The sequence below is a fragment of the Capricornis sumatraensis genome, chromosome 6 (genome assembly GCF_032405125.1).
Source record: "Capricornis sumatraensis isolate serow.1 chromosome 6, serow.2, whole genome shotgun sequence".
In the NCBI taxonomy this organism is placed as follows: Eukaryota; Metazoa; Chordata; class Mammalia; order Artiodactyla; family Bovidae; genus Capricornis; species Capricornis sumatraensis.
This window is the reverse complement of record NC_091074.1, coordinates 105728409-105756034: the sequence shown is the minus strand read 5'-3', so window position 1 is coordinate 105756034 and position 27626 is coordinate 105728409. Positions and strand designations below refer to the sequence as shown.

Sequence of the window (27626 nt, the reverse complement as noted above, 5' to 3'; positions counted from 1 at the left end):
ATCTTTATTCATTTAACTAGTATTCACTGTAGCCCTTCAGTGCTCCCGGCCCTACTCCGAGCACAGAGATAAATATGACCTGGCTAGGCTCTCCAGTGGATTTCCCAGGTGCCTCTAGTGGTAAAGAACCCACCTGCCAATGCAGGAGACCTAAGAGTCGAGGGTTCAATCCCTGGGTGGGAAAGATCCCCTGGAGGAGGGCATGGCAACCCACTCCAGTGTTCTTGTCTGGAGAATCCCATGGACGGAGGAGTCTTGTGGGCTGCAGCCCATAGGGTCGCAGAGAGTCGGACATGACCGAAGTGACTTAGCACGCGTGCACAGGTTCTCAAGGAATGCAGTCTAGTGATTCCACCCGAGTCCAGTATGGGAAGGGTTGTGATGAGGGAGGTGTGGGGCAGTGTGGAAGCACCTCATCTGGGGAGTATGGTCCAGAGTCAGATCTACCTGGAGAGGATACTAGTAACTAACATTTATCCAACTGCCAGGCACAATGCTTATTGCTTTATACAGGTGAACTCATTGATTCCTTCCAACCACCTATGAGGTAGGCCCTATTATTACACTTATTTTATAAAACTGAGGCAGAGTGCTTCCATCTGAGCTGAGTATTTAAGGGCAAAGACAGGTTAGATGGGTTGGGGTAGAGGGAAATGTTTCAAGCAATTGGATCCACATGTAGAAAAGCATGGGGCACCCGCAGAGTGTGAGGAATAATTAGGGGACTGCAGGGTGTTCTTCATTGACTGCTGTCTATGGGGCCGGGGCCTGGGAGAGTGGAACTAGAGAGTCCTGAGCGGCTGGAAGAAAGGGAGCGACAGAATCCGATCTGTCTCCATACTGGCTGCCTTGCATAGCTAGGCTGGCCTGGGGGAAGCCAGATAGATTGCAGTGGTAAGTAATGATAAGCAATGAAAGCTAAGTTATAGCACCTGGAATGAGTGTGGTCAGAGGCTGATGGACTCAGGGGTGCTGTCCTGTGGATGGACTGGGCCTGAGGAGCTCGGGTGAGGGAGGAGTCGGGGCCAGTGCCCAGATTTCTCCTCGGGTGGCTGGGGAAGTGGCTGTGTTTCCCAGAGACTGGGAGCCCCAGGGGAGGAGCAGGCCCAGTGTAGACAGATGGTGCATAGGGTTTGTTCTCAGCAGTGGCTGGAACCTGGGTCTCTTGGGAATGGGAGAAAACAATACCCAAGCAAACTGACAGAAAGACGATGAGTATATGGATGGAGCCTTGAAAGCGAGAACAAGCCAACCAACAACCTCCTCTTAATCTGCTTACCTACAGTCTGACGTTCCAGCACTTTCCTGTAAACATAAGGCAGTGGTGGGGAGGGGCAGTGGGGCATGGGGGGAGATGTTGAAAATGTTCTTACAAGCAAAGGACGGTAAATAGAAGTTAATTGGATAGCACTTGCTATTCGTGTTTTAATATGTGTTAAATGTCATGCCATTTTGTCCTTCTTTAAAACTATTTTAGGAAAACTTTTAAACATATATTCGTGAGACCTTTTATAGGCTTATTGCTGATGTTGCCCCCTTCTTTCCTCCAATTCTCTGTAATGTCTTAATTTCCTCAAATCCAGATTCTGCTACTCTGGGGACTTTCCTGGTAGTCCAGTGGTTAAGACTCCATATCCCCAGTGCAGGGAGCATGGGCTCAACCCCTGGCCAGGGAATAAGATGCCTCATGCCACATGGCATGGCCCCCCAAACAAAACAAAAAAATAGACAAATTCTCCTACTCTGGCAGTTTGCAGAAGCTCATTCTTTAAGGTAGGGGAGATGGTGCTTTATTTATAAGACCCTATAACACAGGAAAGGGGAAAAGGGCTCAGAGAGTAAGTGATCTTCCAGTCATCCCCTTCTGGGTTGGTGGTGGAGGTGGTGTTCCAAGACAGACCCATCAGATCCCAAAGGCCCTTATTACCAGCTGCCTCCACGTTCTCCTGAGAAGTGGATTGGGTAGGCTATAGGATACAGGCTGGGGAAGAAAGACTGTAACTCTTTGTCTCCAAAGAGCGGCTTCTGGTTCCTGAAAACTGATGAGGCCTGAAGAGGTTGGGTCATAAGGGCAGCAGGTCTGCTAAGCACCTCGCCAGAGTCACGGGGGTGGCCTAAGATGGGGAGACGTGGATACTGCCTGCTAAACTCTTAATGCTTTTGCGCAGCTGGACAAGTTTACCAGTATTCTCTCTGAGCAAGAGGATGGCTGAGGAGTAGAAGCATCAGGCTAGATCTGTTCCTAGATCAGCAAAAGTTTCCCCAAACCAAGGGCATTCCGATGCCTCAGCCACTCTGACTTTGTTCTGCCTTGGAACAACTCCTAGGAGCATCAGGCCATGATCTCATTTTTATTATATCAACCACCAAATTATTATTTAGCACCTGGTGGCTCAGATGGTAAAGAATCTACCTGTAATGCAGGAGACCAGGGTTCGATCCCTGGGTTGGGAAGATCTCCTGGAGAAGGAAATGGCAACCCACTCCAGTATTCTTGCCTGGAAAATCCCATGGACAGGGGAGCCTGGTGGGCTACAGTCTGTGGGGTTATAAAGATCGGACATGACTGATCGACTAATACTTTCACTTTTTCATGGAAGGAGTACTGCTGCTTGCAGAGCCAACCTCTAGCTTCCTTTTCCTCCTTCCTAACTGAGCCCAGGTTTTCCCCCCACCCTACCCCTGCTCCAGATGGAAATCACGATTAACCTAAGACAATCAGATGATGGTGATGACCTGGCAGGGGTCCAGGACTGTATGTGTGAGCCAAGCTCCATCGACTCAATCAGATTACGAGAAACTTACAGACTATGCTCGGGAAGAGGTTTCCCTTCTACATGCGAACAATGAAGTATGCGGCACTGAAAGTAGAGCCGTGACTCAAGGGGAACCAGCTTTCAGGTGGAGCTGACATGAACGGTGGTCCGAGAAAAGAATCAGAGCTGAGCCTGATGTCATTGAGCTGTTGGTCCTCGTGCACCTGTTTCCACTGTGTGTCTGGACTCCTGATTTTGGGAAATGATACGTTTCCTCAATGTTTTCTTTACACTCATTGGAGTTTGCATTGGGATTTGCTATTACTTGCAGCACAAATCGTCTTGACTGAATCAACCTCCTTTGTTCCAGACACAATGCCAAGCACTGGGGATGCAGCCAGTTGGTGAGGGGGAGAGGCTCACAGTGAGCAGACATTTCCATTCTGAGTCCTTAGTGCAATGAGCTCAGTGAGTTCTGAAGGCTATGGAGGACCTCACCTGACCTTGAGGACTGGAGCGTGCTTCCCAAGGAGATAGCACAAATTGGCCCCGATTTGAAGGATGAGCAGGAATTTGCTAGAAAAAAGGAGATATACAGTGAGCCTGTGATGTGCTCAGATTAAAATTTCAAAAAGTTCCAGCCAGCAGGCTACGGAATAGAAAATGTTTTGCTCTCAAATGCTGATGCTTATTGGTTCCCTAAAGACTAAGGACCAGACAGCTGAGTGTGCACTTGGTTAGTAAACTGTGAGGAGAGAAAAGCCCTTTCTCTAATTGTATACAAGTTATGAGGATTAAATACAATTATGCGTGGGAAGTGTTTAACCCAGTGCCTCTCCTGTAGTCTGTGTTCAGTTGATACTAACATCATTATCATCATCACTGCTGTTGCTTTCAATTCTTTAATGACCTGGAACCTTTGTTTCCAAGGGCTCTGCATGTGTGCTGTGGAAGCCAGTCAGGATCTTCCAGCATCTTCACCAGGTCCATAAGCCAGAGTCCTGTGTGGCTTATGTTTAAACCAAGACAGCCACTATATTTCTGTCTCTACCAGACTGAATAACTGACTTAGGATAATGAATAACTGATTTAGGATAATGAACAACTGATTTAGGATAATGAATAGAAACCAGACATCGCTTCACACCGCTTCCACCAAAGCATGATGAGCTATTGTGTGAGTTCTGGGGAAGGTGCTTTTTTTCTGGCTGTGGCGGGGGTGTTGAGGTGGGTGAATGGGTAAGACTTTAAAAGAGCCCTCTGAATACCTGCAGAGGAGCATTTTGCAGAGCAATGCTTCTGTGTTTTGAAGACTCAAGAATTATGCTAAAAAAATTAAGAGATATCTACAAGGGTGATACCTGCTCCTTTGACATAAGGCTTTGAGGACATGAGCACCAGCTTGACCCAGCTGAGCTGCTGGTGAAATCATGAGGTCCCTTTGGACCACGCCTCTTCTCAGAAGTTGATACTGAAGTTCTCCTGCCTCATGTGTCAGGCAATCGGGGGGCAGATACTTACTGAGCATGTTTAGGATGAGCAGGCTTCCCAAGAGGTGCTAGTGGTAAAGAACCTGCCTGCCAACGCAGGAGATGTAAAAGACGTGGGTTCAATCCCTGGGTCAGGAAGACCCCCTGGAGAAGGGTATGGCAACCCACTCCAGTATTCTTACCTGGAGAACGCCATGGACCCCAGAGGAGCTACAGTCCATAGGGTCACAAAGAGTCAGATACAACTGAAGCGTCTTAGCACGTATCCACACATAATGGGCACGTGTGCTCATAGGCATGCAAACATCATAGGAAGCCAAAGAGAACCTCCCCCAGGAAGCATGCATCTCACACTCTGTGGCTCTCCTCTGGTCCACAAACTGCCGTATCTCACTGCATTTTCACAGTAGATACTATTCTCCATTTTATGAAGAATTGAAAGGCTAAAAAGCTGTATAAGCTTGTAAGGCAAAGAAGAGGACCTGGCACTCAAACCCAAATTTCTTTGACCCCAGAGCCCATACTGGAAGCTAAATCTCTTCTGTGACTACACATTATACTTGAAGAAGCCAAGTCCTCTGCCTTTTTGCAGGGCCCAGCACAAAGATGATCAGTAGATGTATAAGTTCAGTGACCATCTATCAAGGACCTGCCAGGGGCCAAACACATCCCATTCTCTCTTACCTGCTGTTATCAGAGGCCGTTCTAAGAGCAACAAAGCGTTGTCTCTTCCCTGCAGATAGGAAAACGAAGGTCCTGAGCAATTGGTGAACCACCGTGACGAGGATAAGGATGGATTACTTGAGCTGGGCACAGATCATGCAGAGGCACAGGCCTAAGTGCTTTGTGTATTTAATCCTTACGCCAAGTATATGGTGGTTGTAGGGAAGGGAATGTCATGTCCTGGGACCCAGAGAGTCCTTAGGACTAGGTGCCAGATGAGGTCCTTGGCTTCGTGCAGGAAAGAATTCAAGAGCAGGCAAAGGAAAGGGAAAGCGAGTCTATTTAGAGAGAGACACACTTCATAGGCAGAATGTGGATGGGCTCAGAAAGTGAGAGTGGCCCCAGGGCCTGGGGTTTTCGGTTTTGATGGGCTGAGTAATTTCATACACTAACAAGTGGGAGGACTATTCTTTCTATTTAGGAGAAGGGTGGGGATTTCCCAGGAATTGGGCCACTGGTCTTTTATGGTCCACCTCAGAACTGCTATGGCCCAAGGGGGAGTGAAATGGTGTATTATAATCAAGGCATACTGAGCTAAAGGTCAATGACTAGACTACCCTCAAAACCACCTTGGTTTCAGCCGGTTTTTATCACAGCCCAACAGCTGCGCCCCCTCTTCACTGATCTTGCAGCTGTATTTTGTCCCTTTCCCCCTGTCTCATGCTTCCTCAGAGATTTCACTCCTATGTTCTCATGAGAAGCAGAGGGACAATGGGTTAATCTTCTGTAGCTGCTTCAGGGCTGGGCAGAGGTGTGGACACTGCCTATCAGGGAGTGAACATCTCTGGCTACCTGGTCTAGGGGTGCCAGGGGCAGGACAGCTTCTTGTTTTGAGTGCCGGGTGGTATAGGCTAGAATCCTTACATAGCTATCATATTGACATGGAACTGTTGTAACCTGGAAGTCATAAGCTTTACCAAGAAGGTAGAGGTCACGTCTAACTCCTTAAGAGGAGGAGGAGGAGCGTGACCATGTCTAGGCCGAGGAGGACAGGAGCCAAGTAAGGCCAGGCAGGCACTCTTAATGGAGGACCAGATGGCATTAGGGTCTGAACCCTGGTTGTAGGGTGTAACCATGGGTGCCTACTCATAAATCTTTTTGATGTCCCTCTCAGTTTGGCCCGAATTATTCACATAGGTATAATATATCTTTTTGTTTATGACTGCACAAATACCACTTTGCTAGGCCAGCAAGTAATCCAAGGCCAATCTGTTGCCCGTGATCACATTGGCCAGTGAGATTAAAGAAGTGGAAGGTCTGCCTAGGGTATTTCCAGTGGTCAGGGCTAGGCTCTCTAAAGTATTGGTTAGATTTTCTAGGATTACCTCGTGGTAGGCTAAGTCTCCCCATGGAGCTGCCAACCCCCCTGCCATTCCCATTCCTGCCATTAATCTGACGGCCTTCCTGGAATGATCCTGGGCATTATTATGTACTGTGAACATGAATGGTACCAAATGTTCTAATGGACAGGCTCTCTCCGGCCACACATTATCCGTAGAAGGATAAGCATTTATATAGGGGCCATATGACGCTGGGGTGCACTTGTCTTTGGACCATTGTTCTAGGTAGTGCCACATATCCAGACACATTCTGAGGATGCAATAAGAGATCTGGGAACAGAAGAATTTAACAAGGAAGCAACGGTCCAGACACATGAAAGGAACAAATTAAGAATGCAATGCAGAAACAGAAGCCCATTAATATATGCAAAATAGTTTAAGTCCAGGAGTATTCCATGCCCTCAGCTTAGATGAAATGGTGAATTCAGAGGGTTTTTACCCACCTTTTCATGTTGTTTAGTTGCTAAGTTGTGTCCAACTCTTTGTGACCCCATAGACTGAAGCACATTAGGCTTCTCTGTCCTTCATCATCTCCTGGAATTTGCTCAAACTCATGTTCATTGAGTTGGACATGATGCTATCTCATCCATCCTCTGTTTCCATAGGGCCCAACAATTTTTTGCCCAATTTTTAGTGCATTCCATCCCTGTCCTGTAGGCACCCTCAACCTGGATTTCATTCTAAGCACACAGAATGGAGGTAATGATGGGAATGCCAGGTTCCAAAATACTATGGTGATATTACCATCAGGTGGCCAGGGATTATTCCAAAGAGGCTCACAGTAGCCAAGAGAACATTAGAGCTACAGTGGCATTGGAAGCATGACTGGTTTTCTGGATGACAAAAGTCATCTGGACTGTAGCCTGCCAGGCTCCTCCATTCTTGGGATTTTCCAGGCAAGAATACTGGAGTGGGTTGCCATTTCCTTCTCCAGGGGATCTTCCCAACCCAGGGATAGAACTCAGGTCTCCTGCATTGCAGGCAGACTCTTTACTGTGAACCACCAGGGAAGCCCTATGACAAAATTAGCCTTTATGAATGGAAAAGGCATAAGTCACATTTTAAAAAGAATTAAACTTAGGCAAGACATTGGGCCTAACAGCAGTGTTGTATCTCCTGACTGTATGGTGAGGAGGTGGTTCTATGTGTACCTATTTGTACCTGTAATGATTGTTGTAAGCCAGGGTTTTTGTGGCAGACCCAATAAGTAACTAGTTTTTCTCCCCAGGTGACTATTTTAGTTATGTTTCAGTTCAGTTCAGTTGCGTCTGACTCTCCGCGACCCCATGAATCGCAGCACGCCAGGCCTCCCTGTCCATCACCAACTCCCAGAGTTCACTCAGACTTGCGTCCATCGAGTCAGTGATGCCATCCAGTCATCTCATCCTCGGTCGTCCCCTTCTTCTCCTGCCCCTAATCCCTCCCAGCATCAGTCTTATCCAATGAGTCAACTCTTCGCATGAGGTGGCCAAAGTACTGGAGTTTCAACTTTAGCATTATTCCTTCCAAAGAAATCCCAGGGTTGATCTCCTTCAGAATGGACTGGTTGGATCTCCTTGCAGTCCAAGGGACTCTCAAGAGTCTTCTCCAACACCACAGTTCAAAAGCATCAATTCTTCGGCCCTCAGCCTTCTTCACAGTCCAACTCTCACATCCATACATGACCACAGGAAAAACCATAGCCTTGACTAGATGGACCTTAGTCAGCAAAGTAATGTCTCTGCTTTTGAATATACTATCTAGGTTGCTCATATCTTTCCTTCCAAGGAGTAAGTGTCTTTTAATCTCATGGCTGCAATCACCATCTGCAGTGATTTTGGAGCCCCCCAGAATAAAGTCTGACACTGTTTCCCCATCATGGAGTGATGGGACCAGATGCCATGATCTTTGTTTCCTGAATGTTGAGCTTTAAGCCAACTTTTTCATTCTCCTCTTTCACTTTCATCAAGAGGCTTTTTAGTTCCTCTTCACTTTCTGCCATAGCATTATTTTCCCATTCTCCTTGAGCTGCGACCATTGTTGGAAGTCCAACTAGAAGGATTATGACTTTGGATATCATATTACTGTATTTTTTCTCTTAGACCCAGCCAGAACAAAGATATTTACCAGGAGGAGGGGTTCTGAAAAGTGGCAGAATAAAAGCATGATAGTGAGAAACACAAGGGTGACTAGGCCAACCCATCATAGTCACATGAAGTCACTTATCTATGGCCCTGAACAGGTATCCCAGGGCTCCTTCTTCCATAGGTCTCTTCTTGTTCTTGTTGGGACTTATAAGATACAGGTTTTAGTCTAGACAGATGGGCTTCCCAGTTGGCTCGGGGGTGAAGAATCCGACTGCAATGCAGGAGACACAGGAGATGCAGGTTCGATCCCTGGGTTGGGAAGACCCCTGGAGGAAGGCATGGCAATCCATTCTAGTATTCTTGCCTGGAGAATCCCATGGACAGAGGAGCCTGGTGGGCTACAGTCCATGGGGTCGCAAAGATTCAGGCACAATTGAAGCGACTTTGTGTGTGTGCACACACTCACTCAACTAGTAATTCCCTACAGATGAATAGCAGTTGGATACTTGGTAACACTCGATATGTCCTTTCCATTTTGGTTGTAGCTGGTCCTCAGGGGACATGTTCTTCCAAGTTTTTAGTAGGACAAATTCCGCTGACTGGAAGGAGACCTTGACCTTTTCTTTCATAGCGGTGGGCAGCACTTAGTTTCCATATTCTTCGAGGGCCCTTTGAAATTGGCTCAGGTCCGGGAGTTGGTGATGGACAGTGAGGCCTGGCGTGCTGCGATTCATGGGGTCACAAAGAGTCGGACACGACTGAGCAACTGAACTGAAGGGTCGGATGTGACTGAGTGACTTCACTTTCACTTTTCACTTTCACTTTTCACTTTCACACATTGGAGAAGGAAATGGCAACCCACTCCAGTGTTCTTGCCTGGAGAATCCCAGGGACGGTGGAGCCTGGTGGGCTGCCATCTATGGGGTCGCACAGAGTCAGACACGACTGAAGCGACTTAGCAGCAGCAGCAATGTGGGAGACCACTTTATGGGTTTCCTTATCAGAGATCTGAAGTCAAGAAAAACCTCCTGTAGTCATTTTTTATGGGCTAAGTTTAAAATCCCCTTTAGGGTCATCTTGGTCCTTAGAAGGGCTAGAGGAAAGAGGGAGACCCAGTTTTTTGAAGTCTCTGGGCACAACCTAGCAAGTGTTCTTTTCAGAACATGATTTGCTTCTTTTAACACGCCTGGGGACTGGGCCCTCCAGGAAGAGTGGAGGCAGTAGTTAATATCCGGAGCTGGGGAAAGCTCTTGGGTGAGCTTGGCTGTGAGGGAAGGTCCATTATCACCCTGTACGTTATTTGGTAATCCATCTCAGAATTATCTCTCTAAATGCTCAACATCACTCATTATCAGAGAAATGCAAATCAAAACCACAATGAGGTAGCATCTCAAGCTGCTCAGAATGGCTGCCATCAAAAAGCCTACGAACAATAAATGCTGGAGAGGGTGTGGAGAAAGGGCACCCTCTTACACTCACTGTTGGTGGGAATGCAAAGTAGTACAGCCACTATGGAGAACAGTGTCAGTTCAGTTCAGTCGCTCAGTCGTGTCTGACTCTTTGTGAACCCATGGACTGCACACCTCCCTGTCCATCACCAACTCCCGGAGTTTACTTGGACTCATGCCCATTGAGTTGGTGATGCCATCCAACCATCTCATCCTCTGTCATCCCCTTCTCCTCCTGTCTTCAATCTTTCCCAGCATCAGGATCTTTTCTAATGAGTCAGCTCTTCACAACAGGTGGCCAAAGGATTGGAGTTTCAGCTTCAACATCAGTCCTTCCAATGAATATTCAAGACTGATTTTCTTCAGGATGGAGTGGTTGGATCTCCTTGCAGTCCAAGGGACTCTCAAGAGTCTTCTCCAACACCACATTTCAAAAGCATCAACTCTTTGGTGCTCAGCTTTCTTTATAGTCCAACTCTCACATCCCTACATGACTACTGGCCAAAACCATAGCCTTGACCAGACAGACCTTTGTTGGCAAAGTAATATCTCTGCTTTTTAATTTACTGTCTAGGTTGGTCATAACTTTTCTTCCAAGGAGAAAGCATCTTTTAATTTCATGGCAGAACAGTGTGGAGATTCCTTAAAAAAACTTGAAATAGAACTGCCATATGGCCCAGCAATCCCACTGCTGGGCATACACACTGAGGAAATCAGAATTGAAAGAGACACGTGTACCCTAATGTTCACTGCAACACTGTTTACAATAGCTAGGGCATGGAAGCAACCTAGATGTCCATCGGCAGACAAATGGATAAGAAAGTTGTGGTACATACACACGATGGAATATTACTCAGCTATTAAAAAGAATGCATTTGAATCAGTTCTAATGAGGTGGATAAAACTGGAGCCTATTATACAGAGTGAAGTAAGTCAGAAAGAAAAACACCAATACAGTATATTAACACATATGTATGGAGTTTAGAAAGATGGCAATGATGACCCTATATGTGAGACAGCAAGAGAGACACAGATATAAAGAACAGCCTTTTGGACTCTGTGGGAGAAGGTGAGGGTGGGATGCTTTGAGAGAATAACATTGGAACATGTATATTACCACATATGAAACAGATGACTAGTCCCATGAAACAGGGCACTCACAGCTGGTGCACTGGGACAACCCAGAGGGATGGGATGGGGAGGGAGGTGGGACCAGGGGTCAGGATGGGGGACACATGTACACCCATGCCTGATTCATGTCAATGTATGGCAAAAACCACCACAATATTGTAAAGTAATTAGCTTTCAATTAAATTAGAAATTGGGATGCTTCTGTTGCCTTTTCATTCCCAGGAAGGAAAGCTTCTCTTCACCCTGTAAAGGTGTCTATAAATCAGTTGCTAAGTCATGTCTGACTCTTTGTGACCCCATGGACTACAGCACACCAGGCTTCCCTGTCCTTCACTATCACCCAGAGTTTGCTCAAACTCATGTCCATTTAATAGGTGTTGCCAGTGGGCATTTCCCTCTGCTACACAGGGGTGTTTGTGTCAAGTCCATCTGCCAGTCTTCCCCTGGATGGGTTCCCCAGTCTTGTGTGGGCTGAGTTAGGGGTGGAGGAATGGGCTGGCTTCCTGAGTCACTGTAGGAACAAAGCTCGTAAGCCCTGGTGACATTTTAAAGTTTGGGACAATCCTTTACACAGAACACCTGAGTAAACCAGTTTGAGTAGAGAGAGTCCTGCCCTTAGTGGGAGGATAAGTGGAAGTGCTTAATCGTTTTCCATTACTTGGCCTGGGGAGTGAGAAGCTTGTTATCTTTTATCAGCCACCCCGAGAGGCCTCTTCCAATCCCCATGGTTAAGTCATTTGAGTTCTTCAGGGTGTAAGATGGCATCATTGGGGAGGGTAGGCTGTTGAGTCTGAAAGCTGCAGCTTGTAAAGCTTGCTTTATATATATATATTTATTTATTTGACAGCTCTGGGTCTTATTTTCAGCATATAGAATTGTTTTTTTCTTTAGTTGTGCAATATGGAGGCTTTAACTGCAGCATGTGAGCTCTTAGTTGCAGCATGTGGGATCTAGTTCCCTGACCAAGTATCGAACCTGGGCCCCCTGCATTGGGAGCGTGGAGTCTTAGCCACTGGGCCAAGCCCCAGGGGAAGTCCCAGCCTGGCTGTTCTTGGGCTGTTGTCTCAGCATCCTTGTTGACCAGGGTTTTTCCTCTTGTAAGGGATGTGTAGCCCCTTTGGTGACCCCTGCAGTGAATCCCTGCAACCTCCTTTGGAAGCTGAACCACTTCTAAGAGTTCTAGAATTTCCGCCTGGTGTCTTGTAGGGCGCCCTTTGTCTATTAGTAACCCCCTTCCTTTCCATATGGCAGCATGGACATGAAGCACCAGGAATCCATTCTTGGAATCAGTGTATATATTGATTTGCAATTTCTTTCCTAACTGGAGTGCTCAGGTCAAGGTGATCAATTTGGTCTTTGGGGCAGAAATGTGAGAGGGTAGAACTCCAGACTCAACAACTGTCTGCATGCTGACTGTGGCATAGCTGGTCTTTCTTACCCCTTCTTGTATGAAACCACTTCCCTCAGTGAACCATTTTGCACTGGGATTGGTCAGGGGCTCATCCCTGAGGTTGGGTCTTCTGGAGTAAACTTGTTCAGTAGCCTTCACACAGGAGTGAACAGGGGACCCTGGGGGTGAGGGGGGGTCAGGCATTAGAGGGGCTGGGTTCAGGTCTTGACAAAGCTTAACAGTTAAGCCTGGGGCATCAAGTAGGAGGACTTGGTGATGTTGATGACAATTACATGGAAAAAGTTCTCTTCAGGTTGTGGCCTTTATGATGATTAGCATAATAGAGTTGAATCAATGGGGCAAAAATCAGCCGGGAACTCAGGGTAACACTGTCTTAGCCAAAAAATTCATTCTGTTTTTTTCTGTACCATCTTATGGAGAAACCTCAATGAATTTTTTTTGCCAACCCAGTAGAGGTCTTGATATCCTTGTATGTGAAACAGAGACGACACCTGACCTGCTGGCAAAATTGGCAGGTGGGTTTGAGGACCAGTAGACAGCCTAACAAGTGGGGATGGGGGTGAGAAAAGGAGGAGACTCCACTCTTAACCAGCTGTGCTCTCTTTATCCACTATTTTCCATGATGAAATTCTGTGAATTTTTATGTCACAGAATAAAAATTCAGTCATGTTCATCAAGTTCCAAGTTCTATAGCCAACCTCCTGCCCCAGGATGCCTCAAACATTTTGGCACCTGAATTAGCTCCAAAAGCCCATCTGGGTGCAGTACCCCCCCGACCTGCACCTGTAAAGGCAGCGGATGGGCACAGACCTGGACCCACGCGGTGTAGAGCAGGTTTCCCTCTTCTCTTTGCTCTTTGATGACCCCTCTCCTCTTCTGGCCTCCGCAACCGTTCCTTCAGCAGCACCTCCCATTCCAAGGTGCCCCGCAGCCTTCAGGCTGATGTCCTGCAGGGGACAGAGAACACAGAGGTAGGGCTTCCTTGCTACACGGGCCCCTGAGAGCCGGAGGCCTGCAGAGTCTCGGAGGGGCCCAGGCTTGCAGCTGCAGTGCTCCAAACAGCCCCCTGGAGTAGGTTCTTTCAGCTTCAAGGAGAGGTCAGCATTTCAATCTCATGTTTTCACACGTCTTAAATGGATTTCAGAGGCACTGGTGCGGCCTCTGCTCCACTCTTTAAACAATGTGGTGAAGCCGCTGTAGCGTAGCTAGAGGCTGCATTCCTCCCGCATTGTGATGTGGTTTTTGGAAGTCATGCATGCAGTTAGCTAAACCAGACTAAGCTGCTTCATTAATGGGAGCAAACTCAAGAGGGAAATTCTGAATAGAAAGGAGGCAAGTTTGCTTTCCACCCCTAATTCAAAAAGCCAGATAATTGAGTGGGCGGAGAAAGGAAGTGTCCCTTCTGATTCCAAGAGCTGACTCTCTCTCTCTCCTTTTCCTTTCTTTAGGGGTGTGTGTGTGTTGGCGGGGGGCGGGGGCAGGGGGGCTCCCTGGTGGCTCAGCAGTAAAGAATCTGCCTGCCAATGCAGGAGACGCAGGCTCGATCCCCAGATCAGGAAGATCCCCTGGAGGGAATGGCAACCCACTTCAGTATTCTTGCCTTAAGAATCCCATGGACAGAGGAGCCTGGTGGGCTACAGTCCATGAGGTAGCAAAGAGCTGGACGTGACTGACCGAGTAAACAACAACAACGTGGGGGCCGGGGGTGGGTATTCAGGGAAGTTCTTGCAGAAGGTCTAAGGATCCTGAGTAAGGACCTTGGGTCCACTGAGTAAGCTTTTTCCCTATCATACAGAGAACATAACTGTTTCTAGTCCCGTTCAGCTTCCTTCTGTCTCAGTTCTCTTCTATCCAGTCCTCAAATACAGCTCCGAATCCTAACCTCTCTGTGGACTGGCCACCCGCACCCCGCTTCGGTATTCCGCCTCCGAGCCTAGATTCTAGGTTCTGAACTCAGTGGCCCCTGAGCCTCCCACCCGCATGTGCAGATAGCATATTCCCGTTCCTTTCCTTCTCCTCCCAGGGATAGAAAGAGCCCCTCTTCTTTGCAAAGTCGTTTCCTCTACTGTGTCCTGGATCTCATCATGAGCTTGCTTCACAGTTCCCATGCAGCTGCCATAACTCAGTGTAACGCACTCATCCCAATCACTCGAACTCCAAAAAGAACTCTTCCCTCAAACCTCCCTCGACGGCTCCCATTCTCACTCTTGCCTGCTTGCTTCCGCCCATACGCATCTCAACACAGTCATCTACCCAGCTTGCCACAGCCACACATCTCCACCGCAGCCGCCACAACCACTGCCAACTCTTCTGGCTTCTGCTCCCCCATTCCCCAGCTGGCCAGCACGGCTGTCTAACCTTCAGACCCAGTAGACCTCCCCATCCATTTTCTATTCAGCTCTGGACAAGAGAGGAGGAGGATGGCCAAAGTGAGCTCTTAAGGAGCTGGAGGGCTGGGGTTGGTTCTCTGATGCTTTCTCCGCAAGAGCCTAGAGTTTCAGACAAAGATATTTTTCATCTACCAAGCTGCATATTTTTACTTAGATATTTAAAAAAGCAATCTCAAGCTCTGAAGGAAAATGTAACATTGATGCCAAATCAGATGAGAGCTAACACTTGGTATCAACAGGAATATATTTGAATTTAAAAAGGCTAGCTGCATCTAGCATCTGACAGCAATGTGTCTCTGAGACTTTTGTCAGAGTTGGGGGTGGGGAAAAAAGGCGAAGACTCTCCAATAAATGTTTATTAAGACAGGGGACAGGTGATAAGTAGGGTGACCATCTATGACCTGTAGGAATTCAGGGAAGGAGAAGGCTTCACATCAGAAGTGACACTTAGGCTGAGTCATAAAGGGATAGGTAATTTCCAGTAAAGAAAAGTTCAATACTGAAGGCAGAGGGAAGGCTATGTGCTGGGCAGGATGTTTGGAGAAAAAACTGACACTTCCAGGAAATGATGAGCACAATACTTTGAAGGGTCTCATTATTAGTCCCTACCATCTAGTATTGTCCCCTATCAGACCCTTTGGCCCTGAAATTTGGATAGTTACAAAGAAACAGCATATCCTGTAGGAATCTTTGTTATGGCTAGGGATGAAGACTCACCAAATATATGTGTGCTTAGTCACTCAGTCATGTCTGACTTTGCGACCCCATGGACTGTAGCCCACCAGGCTCCACTCCATGGTTCTCCAGGCAAGAATACTGGAGTGGGTTGCCATGCCCTTCTCCAGGGGACCTTTCCTGGGTTCGAACCCAGCTCTGCTGCATTGCAGGTAGATTCTTTACTGTCTGAGCCAACTGAGAAACCAACTCCTTATATGCCTCCCTGAACCAAACTGTGTGCTTCTGAATATAGACAACGTATTCAGTCGAGGCTATCTTTCCCCTCAAGTTGCCAGCAGCCACAGAGGTGGGGCAAATCCTTCCCGACGGGAGCCTAACAGTCCTGCGTGTCCTAACACCGTCAGTGGCAGGCATTTCTCTCACATTGCATCTCTGTCCTCACCATCTGTGAGCTCTTGGAAGACAAGCGCCACCTCTGTTTTGTTTGTTGCTACCCAGTGGCTAGCACCAAACATTTGCTCAAAAATACAGGTGAAGTGCATGGGTGATGGGACCAGCATCCCATGCTTTCCTTCTTTAAAAAAAATATTTGACCACCCTTGGTCTTAGTTATGGCATGTAAACTTTAGCAACTTTCTATTCAATAAATAGAGGGTGTCTATCTTCCCTTCTGTTTCCAAAGGAACCCTTCTGTAAGCTCTTGATTACTATAGAGGTTGCCAGCTTGAGTCTTTCCTGGGCACGTTGGTCGACAAACCACACACTTTCTAGCCCCTTTGGGTAGGTGGGGTCAGTTGTATGACCAGGGCTAGCCCAGGAAGCAAGACTGGAAGTGGGTGCTGCTTCCTGGATGAGGCATTTGAGTGGGTAGACCATCTCCAAGCTCTCAGCAATGACTCCAGGATTCACGGGTTGAGATGGCAGCAACATCAGATGGAGGAGCTTGGATTCCTGAGACACTAGATGGAAAGGCATTCCCACTGACCCTCACTGGAAATTTGTGTTAAAAACTAACTTAACTCTATAGAGCTAGGCAGTTGTCTTGTTACAGGTCCTACCATGATTAATTTTTCAGTATATTCCACTTCCTCTACATAAAACCAAGTGGGAGTATGGATTAGACATGAACTTAATAAAAACAATGTTCATTAAATATTTGATGGAGGCCACGAATGGGCTTCCCTCATAGCTCAATTGGTAAAGCATCCAAATGAGGAGACCCCGGTTTGATTCCTGGGTCAGGAAGATCCCCTGGAGAAGGGACAGGCTACCCACTCAGGCTACCCACTCCAGTATTCTTGAGCCTCCCTTGTGGCTCAGCTGGTAAAGAACCCTCCTGCAATGTGGGAGACCTGGGTTTGATCCCTGGGTTGGGAAGATCCCCTGGAGAAGGGAAAGGTTACCCACTCCAGTATTCTGGCCTGAAGAATTCCATGGACTGTACAGTCTGTGGGGTCACAGAGAGTCGGATGTGACTTTCACTTTCACAAAAGGAATAGCTATATTTTACAATGAACAAGTCCATTAGATCACTTTTTCTCCTGTAGGAAAACACATAGAAGAAACTTTTTTACCTGAAATCCTAGGAAAGGTTGAATGTTTCTTGAACATTCAATGTTACTAAAATTGCTTCTGGATTAGCCTTTTATGCCATGCCTCCCAGGAAGCTCAGAGCCAAGTACATAGCATATGTATGGTCTCATGAAGTGCGTTTTTGCCAATTCTCTACATGGTTTTGCTATTCAGTCATTTCTCCTGTGGGTCTTGATTTACCTAACTTTGTTTTCTCTAATTGGGTTTTATGCTCTCTTGTAAGTCTCCTAAAATCTTTGTGAAGATGACAAAGAAGGAAGGGTGAAAATCAGACGTTTACAATGGGCTCTGGATGTAAGCCATTCTTAACACTGATGAGGGCAGACCGTGTACAACAGCTTTGAGATTAGAAATCAGTGCTGTTGATTTTAATTTACTCTTCTAGGTTTCATGACTATTAATTTTTCCTTTGATTTATAACAGGGTAGCTCAAAGAATAAGTTAATGATGATAATTACTGGTGCGGGATGCATAGTAAGATAGTTTGTGGCAATGGTTGTGACTTGCAGTTAGATGAAAATAACTGTGCTCACGGGTTCAGGGTCCCCAGATGATGTTCAGTCACTGGCATTTCCTCCTTCTGAAGGTTCACGCTGCTGCTGCTGCTGCTAAGTTGCTTCAGTCGTGTCCGACTCTGTGCGACCCCATAGACGGCAGCCCATCAGGCTCCTCCGTCCCTGGGATTCTCCAGGCAAGAGTACTGGAGTGGGTTGCCTGTCATACACCACTTTGATTCACACTTTTCTTTTTGGCCATGCCGTTCAGTTTGTGGGCTCTTAGCTCCTCAGTCAGGGATCAAACCCATGCGCCCACGGCCCCTGCATTGGAGCTTGGAGTCTTTATCACTGGACTGCCAGGGAAGTCCCTGATTCCCATTTTTGACAGAAAACATTCCCTTCATTAAATTCCCCCAGTTGGTTATAAATATCTGATGCAAAAATCTTAACATTTAAAAATCCCAGCTCATACCTCACCTTAAAGTCACCTTTGCTTTTCATAATGGTTTCGATTCAATGGTTTGAAATAGCTCTCATGCACATGTATTGAAAAAGCAATGCTGTATAATTTCTACATTTCATATGTGTAGTCATATCTGTAAATGATTTCCAACAGATGCACATAGACACATGTGAAAAAAATTCTTTATTAATTTCTCACATTTTCATTACAAAATGTATGTTGCAAACAACTTGAATAACCTACTTGTGTGTTTTTTGTTTTTGTTTTTTTTAAACCCTTGGCTTCAAGAACTCAGGATCTCCCTATCTTTTATCAAGTTTTGGGAAACACTGATTATCGGAGTCAATAGGTTATCATTTGCTATTTATTTTCTTCTCTCAAGCTCTGAAAAAAAAATGTCCTCTGTATAAATTAAACAAAAAAAAATGTTGTAAATTCTATGTCATTACAGTCAACAGAATTATAATAATGCATCCAAAATGTGCGGCCACAAAATATCAGGTATATGTTTGAAAAAAGAAAAAAAAATGACATTCTAGCCTTGTTAAAAGGATATGGTCCCATATTTTTATTAACAGGTTAGCAAAACAAAATCCAATGGATTACAATATTTACATGTTATTTGAAAAATAAAGTAGTGATAAAAGCATGTCACAATTATTTTCTTTTTTTCCTTTTTTCTTCCTTTTTTTTTTTTTTTTTTTTGCTTTTTTGGTAACCATTACAAACACCCAATCCAGGTATGGAACTGTTTAGCACATTTGAAATGAGGCCAATTAAAAACAAATATGGACACAAAATGAATCTTTGTCTAGATAGTTCACACTTTCCCCATATTCTGGTTTCCACATGATGGCCCCCATCCCTAAAAAAAAAAAAAAATTAAAACAAACACCCACAAAGAAAAATTCTTAACAGCAAGAAAATAAAAGAAGAACATGCTTTTCAAGTAAGCACTTATTCCACAAATGCAGTATGTTTCCATGGATTTTATTTGAAGCTGTGTGGGACACTGTCATCTCAGCAATTCCCTTCCCTTTCTCCCCCCTCCCCCAACCCTTCCAAGTTAAAAAAACAAACAAAACCATGAAAACCAAAGGACACACACACACACACACACACACACACACACACACACACATGTCCACACACACACATCCAAGCTCTCTCACACACAGGCTTCTAAAACCTAGGATTCAAGGAAAGTTCTACTTTTTTTGGAACGAAACCCTTTGTTCACAATCAGAACGTATTATAAATGTAGACTGAGATTTAGTCTAAGCTGCTCCCTCCTGAAAAAGCTAATATGGGGAAACAGAGCAGCTGGCAGCTAGATTAAAAAAAAAAAAAAAGTAGTTCTCCAGGCTCCTTGTAGGATATAAGTATTTCTTGAACACTCTCACCAAAGGGATGGAATCTGACACATCCCCTTGTCCTGAAAAATAAATGAGAATCCTCCCTCCCACCCCCCAAAAAAACCCCACAATGCAAACAAAAACAGAACACAGATTTAGAAATCACACACAAAAGCCAGCCCATCCTAACAGAGATTATTTGTGTGAGACGGAAAATGTGTAAATTTGACAGCAACGAAAGGGTGAAGAGGACTTCCTCGTCTGGCCCACAAGCTGCATAGAGGTGCCGAAAAGTTTGGTTCTTTAGTTAAATTAAAAAAACGTTAACTTCTTTGTTATTTCCATGTTTAAAATAAAAACATTCCTATTCACAAAAAACTAAATCTCCCTTGCCCCCAAATCAAAACAATAACAACACACACACAAAAAACAATTTATATGAAAACTGAATTGTGCTGTGTTTGTAACACTCAAACTGATAGAAAATAAACATGTGGCAAACAAAACTCCAAAGTCACCTTAAAATTAGCTCACATGAAATCTACCAAACTCTAAATTATAGTTGAACACTAATAAACAGCTTACCTGGAATAAAGGATGACAATTCACAAACATTTATCTAATAATTAAAGTCTGTTTCTTTTTTTTTGTCTTGTTTTTTACTAAAATAATTAAAAAAATCACAGTATTTTAAGAAATAAAACCCACGTGGGGATTTTAAGCACAATTTGTGTTCCTTTCTTTAAAACTCTTTTTTTTTTTCTCCATTCACCATCTTGCCCAGCAGTTCTCTCTACATTTAACCACAATGACGACAGGTAGTACTGACAAATGCAGAGAATTCCCTTGGTTAAGTTTGAGGTACTAGGAAACAGGTGACTGTTTTATGCAAAGCAGTTTTTTTTTTGTTTTCTGTTTTTTGTTTTTGTTTTTGTTTTTTTCTGTTTGTTTTTTCCCAAAGCGGCTGCAGTTAGGTCTTGAAAAAGCTTAAGGTATTAAAACTATAAAAACGCACCAAAACTTGTGCGTCAAAAAGTTGTTCCCCTAAGAGAAGTCTTCTACCGTCACGGAGCTTCTGCTTCCACATACTGTCCAAGACCACCATAGTGCACAGGTGTGCAAGGGAGGTGCTTCCGGTGCTTCCGCAACAAACGAAACTTCCACGATGAAGATCCGGAAGGAAAGATGTAGTGATGGAAAAGGAGCCACATATTCCAACCATTTAAATAACTTTAATTTACATACTCACTCACACAGGTACCAGTGCTTTGAAAATAGATTGTTCAGTCCTAAAAAGCAGCTTTGTTCTGTCTTCTCTTTTCTGTCCCCCCCCTTCTCAGCCCAAGCTGGCCCTCCCACTTTTCTTTTTCATCATGGTTCAAGTAAGGGGTGATTAAGAATTTCACCAAATGCTTATTCTTTTTTGGCCTCTGCATTCTCCAGGAGAGATTTGTCAGCAGCTACGACACAGATGGCTACTGGTTCGTTCTTTAAGGAAAAGTCTATCCCGATTGTTCCATCATCTTCCTTTTCCTCTATAGAGGGCATCTTAATACTGTCCTCCATGTTACCCTTCAGGTGGGTTTCTTCTCGGCTCACCTGCTTGGTGTCATTCAATGCCCTGGGAAAACATTCATGGGAGTGACAGGTGAGTATATGTACTTTTTCCTAGTTAAAAAAAATATTTTTTTATATTCTTATATCTCTGATCCTAAAAAGGTCTTGGGGATCTTACAAGTGCCACAGACAAATTGACTGGACTGTGAGTGATTTATCCCTGCTATCTGTTATACTCAGCTCATATATTTCTGGTATCTTATTAAAAATCTGAACCTATAAAAATGAAAAGGAAGTGAAAACGTTGGTCGCTTAGTCATGTCTGACTCTCTGTGACCTCGTGGACTGTAGCCTGCCAGGCTCCTCTGTCCATGGGATTCTCCAGGCAAGAATACTGGAGTGGGTTGCCATTTCCTTCTCCAGGGGATCTTCCCAACCCAGGGATCAAACCTGGGTCTCCTGCATTGCAGACAGAGGATTCTTTAACATCTGAGCCAGCAGGGAAGCCCTATCCATTATTATACCATGTTTTGATCACATCATTCTTTGCTTCTAGAGCAACATAATGATCTTAAGTTTCCTCCTATACTGGGAACAATACAGTCGTAAGTGGTCATAGCAAGAACTGTCTTATGCTCAGATCTATCAGAGGAACCTAGAAAATGCAGATTTGCTATACCTATCAGGACTAAAAGCGCAACTCGGGGACTAAAGAGGTAACGGAAAGACCCATAGAAATGAACAAAAAGCAAGAACCTGAAGATGAGACCCATGTCTCATCCTAGTTATATTCTGGGAAGCTTAGTTACATTCTCTGAAGTTTAGATACTACCTATTTCTGGGGCATTTTCTGCTTAAGGGACCAACTCCTAGGCTATCCCAACGTCTCCTGGCCTGGAAGTGCCTTGTCTAGGGGACAGTGTTATGTTCAAGGGTCTTAGGAGTGTTCTGCAGGTGTGCTCCCACCTACCTGGGAGGCAGGCAGAAGCGGGCTCTGTCCCCGAGGCAGAGCATTGAAGGCACCAAGAGGTGCGTGGGAAGGTTCAAGGCCACTCGGGGAGTGAGTCATCACAGAGGCAGGAACAGAAGCCAGATCTCTGGACCCCGGTCCACGCTCTACAGAGAACGTCATGCTAACGAAAGCTGAAGGGACACGGGCTGGAGAGAGCGCTATACTTCTACACGAGGGCTTGAGCAGGATCTGTCATTCGTAAAGACGATCTCTCCTCCTGTGACTCGTGTCTGGGTGACCATTTTAAAAACCAGCGGAAAGGGAGAAACCCAGTTCGTGACCAACTGCCTCTCCTCCCGGACCGGGAAGTGTGACACAGAGGGGTCTACGTATTGTCGGGAGCCACCGCCACCTCGCACGATGAGCGAAGGCCTTCACGGGACTTACATGCCGTGTCTCAGCACGTGCCTTTCCCACTCAGAGCCCTGGGAAAACGCCCGTCCGCAAAATTCACACGGAAAACGCTTCTCGGTGTTGATAGCAGCCCCGTGGTCAGAAAATCTCAAGAGATCTGTGAGGAGAAAGCAGGCGTATTACCTGTGAGCTGGAGGGGCAGGAGAGACGTCTACGTTCATTAGGAGCCTCCTCCCATTTCCAGATTCCTTACTCTTTCTCCTGCTGGCCTTTCACCAAAGGATTGTTTCTTGAAACTCTCGAGAACTGTTCCCACGCCCTAGGCATCCCCACCTCTGTTCACCTCTCAACTGTTTCTGTCACCAATAACCCGAGTTTGTCTTAAGAACCCCTTCTGTTCATTGCAATGGCATCTGAGCGTTTTCTTCTATCACATCTCTCCCTCCCGTGGCGCTCTGTCTTGGTGCCTCACAGTTTAGCACCTATTCATTTCCTATTTAACACAGTTTTTCTCCACTCACTAACAAGAACATAGGCTCCTGAAAGCCCCAAGGCCAGGTCACGTTGTAGAAGACCTCAAGGTTTCCACACGTTCCAGGGAAAGCTGAGGGCTCACCACTTGTGGCCCTCTGCCATGGATATCTTAATCTGCACCTCCCAGGGTGGCTGCAAGCACTAAACGACGCCCGAAAGCAGGAACGCGGATCCCGGACGACGGGGAGACGGGAATGTGAAAGCACGTCCTCAGCTAGTAATGGGGTCTGGCCAGCTGCCCTCCATCGGTGTATTCTTGAACATGGGGATGTGCAGACGCCTTTCTGGACAGGTCTGTTGTAATCAAGTGCCGACTATCATTTTACTTCCTCACAGCCCTGAGGGTCCTGCTAAATGGGGACTGACTGGCTAATTGTTTGGAAGCCCTGCCTCCTGGCAACCTCAAAGAGGAGAGCTTATATGGCCTTTGTGTTATCCTGGGTCCCAAGCCCATATGTCTTTCATTATAGCACAGAGGGCCAGATCTTCACGTGGGTAATAAACAGCAGGACCTAGACGGCTCTGCAGCCATGCTGAAGAGTGAGGGCTCACAGACAAACGCTGCTCATCTCTGCCCCTCTGATCACCATGTGCCTGGATTCACGAGGTGTTACAGGAAGGTGTCTCCTGGTTGAAATATTCCATCTAATAGAAAAATAAAATCCTCAGGATGATGTTAACAGGCTAGGTGTCTCTGAGCTGCCTTCATCTGCAGCACAAAAAGCACTGTGAATGGGGCCAGTTCGAACAAAAGATGAAACATTTTCTCACAAATTAAGAAGATCACCACACAAGCCATTAAAAATAATTGCACAGACTATCTTCCTTGATTCTTTTCATTGGAAATGAGACAGCACCATCTGCTCTGCGCATTAATTCCTTAGCAGGGATTATCTTGGGCAAGAAATCAACAGAATGCCTTCCTGACTCCTCCCAACTGCATAATGAGAGGGGGTGGGAGGACACTGCTTGGGCGCATTTTGATTTCTTCAGGCCTGGATTCCTCCCTTTCAAAGTCCCTCCGAGCTGCCTTCTGAGGCAGGACCTGCCGTGTGGCCTTGGTCAGGCTTGACCAGGCCTTCCTGTGTTGGGAAGGCACGCTGGCAACGGGGTAGCCCCAAGGACATGAGCCCCCGGAACGGAGCGCCTGACGAGGGTCTCTGCTGCCAACGAGGGGGCCTGCTCCTGGCACACTCACTTGCTTACCCTGAGGAAACATGAAACCAACCATCTATTCTCTCCAACGGCTCATGCTGTTTCATCCTCAAAGGAGGAGGCCAATCATTACCTGTCACACATCAAATGGCTTCCATTAGCCCCAGAGCTGTGCTAACGCCACCTCCCGCTCTCTCTACTCCTGGAAGACAGAACGTCTGGCAAAAACACCCCGAGGCTACTGTGTGCCGTTTCTTCTTGTTGGCAAGAATACACCTAGATGGTGGAAAATTGATTCCAAGGCGATGAGACAAAGGAGGCTGTTCTTTCAAGAATCGACGAGGGGGTCGGGAAGGTTTTCCCCAGTAACGTGACTGGAAGTTACCATGTAAATCCCCCACCCTCTGAGAGAGGAACACAGGCTTCTCCAACCCCCAGTCTTTTCTCCCCATGCGGTTAAGGCTCACGAATGTGGAGGCTGTGCTTTCTAGGGAGAAGCGATCAGACACCATGAAGTTCTTCTCAGGCAAACTGAGCTGACCTGGTCTGATGCCACAGTGCCCGTGCGAGGGGGCAGCTGGGCGGTCAAGGAAACATGGCTGGTGCCGTGCACATTTAGCGGCCCTCTCTTCCTTCTCATCGTCTATGCTATTATTTTGGACGTGGCACCGGGGAGGGGAGGACTAACAGGGCTTCTTGCCTCTGCAATGCTTATAACCTGTAAAACCATGCATGCTTGGTTCTAGAGATTAAAAAGTCACGGTCTCCAATGAGGGATAATTCATTTCCTGGGGAGGAATGATGGGGCACAGAGCCCTGTGAAGACAAGGAGCCCATGCGCCCTCTGCCACGTGCTTCCTCTTTGAGGGAACTCCGGTAACAGTGCACAGACGACGCTAAAGAATTCATCACTAAGGACATACTTGTGAAATGCTTTTTAAGAAAGAAGAGAAAATTTAAAACCCATGCTTCTTGAATCACAGCCATTGTAAGAAATAGATCACTGTGCCCCCTATTAATAAAAGTCATAACTTTACAAGGGCAATCAGTCTATATGGTGTTGGGTGCTCTATGTATCCATTGACCACAGGCACGGGGGTTCAGAAGCCAAACTGGATCATCACTTAGCTGTGGTTTCCTGCTATAGCAGAGATAAAACATGGAGGGATGGGGTGGAAGTCAGGAAAAATCAGGAAAACGAAGAGGGAGAACCTTGGAAGAAAATGACCAAATTGGCTTTCTAGGCTGGCAGACTAACTAGGAAGAAAAACCAAGAAATTCCACAAAAGGAAGCATTACAATGAGGCTCCAAAGACCACTGGATTGACAGAATTCAGGGCCAGGCTCCCATCAATGAAAAACATCCACAGAGGGTAGGGGACGTGGTATAGTATGTAAAGACATTTTCCTTTGGAGCCGGAAGACTTAAACCCAACCTCCAGTGTGTTCGTTTTAACTTTGAACACGCTCTTACATATTCTGGGCTTTTATTTCCCTACTTGTAAAATGTCAATTAATGCCATCTACACTGCAGGGTTTTATCATTAAGTGGTGACTGTGTTCCAGTAACTGGACTAATAATATTTGTGTGCTATCTCATTTAAGATTTACGTGACCCTAAGGAAGTGACCCTAGGAAGTTGTTATTATTAGGATGATGAATGTGCAGGAAATAAAACAATTTACCCAAAGTCATATAACTAAAAAGCAGCAGAACTGGGAGCCAAATCCATAGAGACCAACTGCAGAGCCCTCTAACCGTATATAAGATTAAATAAAAACCACTGACACTGGGCTTGGCCCATAATGATGTTCCGCAATGGCAACTGATATCATTCTCCTCTTCAGTGGGATGACATCGTATTTATTTCTCAGGTTTAGGTTATCCATGTGCTTTTGATAGGTCTGCAATAACTACAGTAAGATATCCCAACCTATATTCTTTATGTAGTATCTTGGTTTTTCCACAATATTCTATGTTCAACAATACAGAATACCAACTCTAGATCATGTAAATGTATGTCTACAACTAAATATACTTCAAAAAACTTCATCTTGAAAATAATTATGGAATCACAGAAAGTTGAAAAAAAGTACAAAAGTCCCTCAAAACTTTGCCTACTATCCCCTGTAAAGACAGTCAAATGCCACTGGTCTCCTCTCTCTCTCTTTACAAAGCAAAAGCAGGAAGCCAGAGGGTTAAGAGGAGGGCCATGCAGAAGGACACATGGAGGGGTTCGGACCTCAGGCTCAAGCCCTCTGTGGCTCCCTCCCCCTATCCCCAGCAAAATCCACCCCAGCAGCAGCAATTTTAAATATGCATTCAACTGGAAATTCATTTACATTCCTCGATAGCTTTTACAGGGCCATCCATCTTGCTGTCTGTCCTTACTCTGCAGATTCCCCAGATAACAGTTTTCCTGAATAAAAACAAATCATCGCCATGTATTTTTTAACAAATGTATATCTACAGTTAAAGAGAAAACGTCTGTTTTCCTTGGAGTTTCTCTAGCTGGTAATAGTTTACAAAGACATGGCCCCTGACGTGTTGCAGCCAGTCTGTTCTGCTACTTAACGAAGAAGGATCATTCCTTCTGTTCCTCCTCCAACAACCTTCTGCCTCCCTTCTGTCTCCCCACGGCCAGGCTGGATGCCATCTGGGGCTCAGGGGGCAGGGATGGAACCAACCTCTGTCATCAGCCTTGCTGTTCATCTCTTCTTCCTTGTCTTCATCGTCACTGCTAGAGCTCTCCATCTTCTCCTTCATCTGCTCCAGCTGATCCAAGTTAACCCGTCCAACCAGCTCAAAGTTTCGGCTTACCTGAAAAAGACCCAAAAACAGTGGAATCACCTACCTCAACTGAACGCCATTCTCCCTGGAGGACAGAGCTGTCCAGTGTCATTTTCCTATCGGTGTGTTTTTAGAACCAGGACCAAATTACACCAGTGCCTAAGTGGTCCTTTTCTTCATTTTGGCCCTCTTACAGGCACATCTGTCTTCTGCTCCCATGTTCATTTTCACTGGCACTGTCAATACCAGAGCTTCCTTACCAAATAGAGTTAGAAACGTGAACTGCAGTTAGCTGATAATCAAGTCTCATGAAGCCTGAGGTATAGAATAGATGTCCAATAAATGTTTTTTGAGTTTAATTCAAGGATGTACCTTTCATGTGTGTGTGTTAGTTGCTCAGTCGTGTCCAACTCTTTGTGACCCCCATGGACTGTGACCTGCCAGGCTCCTCTGTCCATGGAATTCTCCAGGTCAAAATACAGGCGTGGGTTGCCATCTCCTCCTCCAGGAGATCTTCCTGACCCAGTGAGTGAACTCATGTCTCCTGCACTGGCAGGCAGATTCTTTACCATCAGAGCCACCAGGGAAGCCCAAATTTCAAATATATCTGGAGGGAAAGTGGCTCTGTAAGTAACCTGAAAACTAGCAGAGAGAGTCCCAGCATTTCCACCACAACCTGGAGGGCTGTGGGGCTGTCCCAGCTTTGACCAAATGACAGTTGCTCAATTCCTAACTCCAGTTTAAGTGTCAGACAGTATTGTTATTATTTAGTGTTACTACTGTTTCTGAGGCTGACCACAGCCTGTTTATCACAGCTGGGATTATCTGAGAAAAATCTAGATGACAAATCCCTAAAAACTCTTTTAAAGTGTTAACTGTGGCT

At 45.8% G+C, this 27626-nt stretch overlaps 1 protein-coding gene across 2 annotated transcripts in view; it reads right to left on the bottom strand.

Annotated features, from left to right (window-relative positions):
* Positions 1 to 20752: 20752 nt before the first annotated feature.
* The window catches only part of ZNF462 (zinc finger protein 462), a 93453-nt gene continuing 86579 nt past the window's right edge, over positions 20753 to 27626 (bottom strand). For both annotated transcript variants that reach the window (XM_068974530.1, XM_068974531.1), the window contains exons 10-12: positions 26641 to 26773; positions 22298 to 22421; positions 20753 to 20962 (exon numbers count right to left, since the gene is read on the bottom strand). In XM_068974530.1, coding sequence (XP_068830631.1) covers positions 20755 to 20962; positions 22298 to 22421; positions 26641 to 26773 — 465 coding nt within the window. In that variant the 3' untranslated portion in view covers positions 20753 to 20754. The remainder of the gene's footprint in view (positions 20963 to 22297; positions 22422 to 26640; positions 26774 to 27626) is intronic.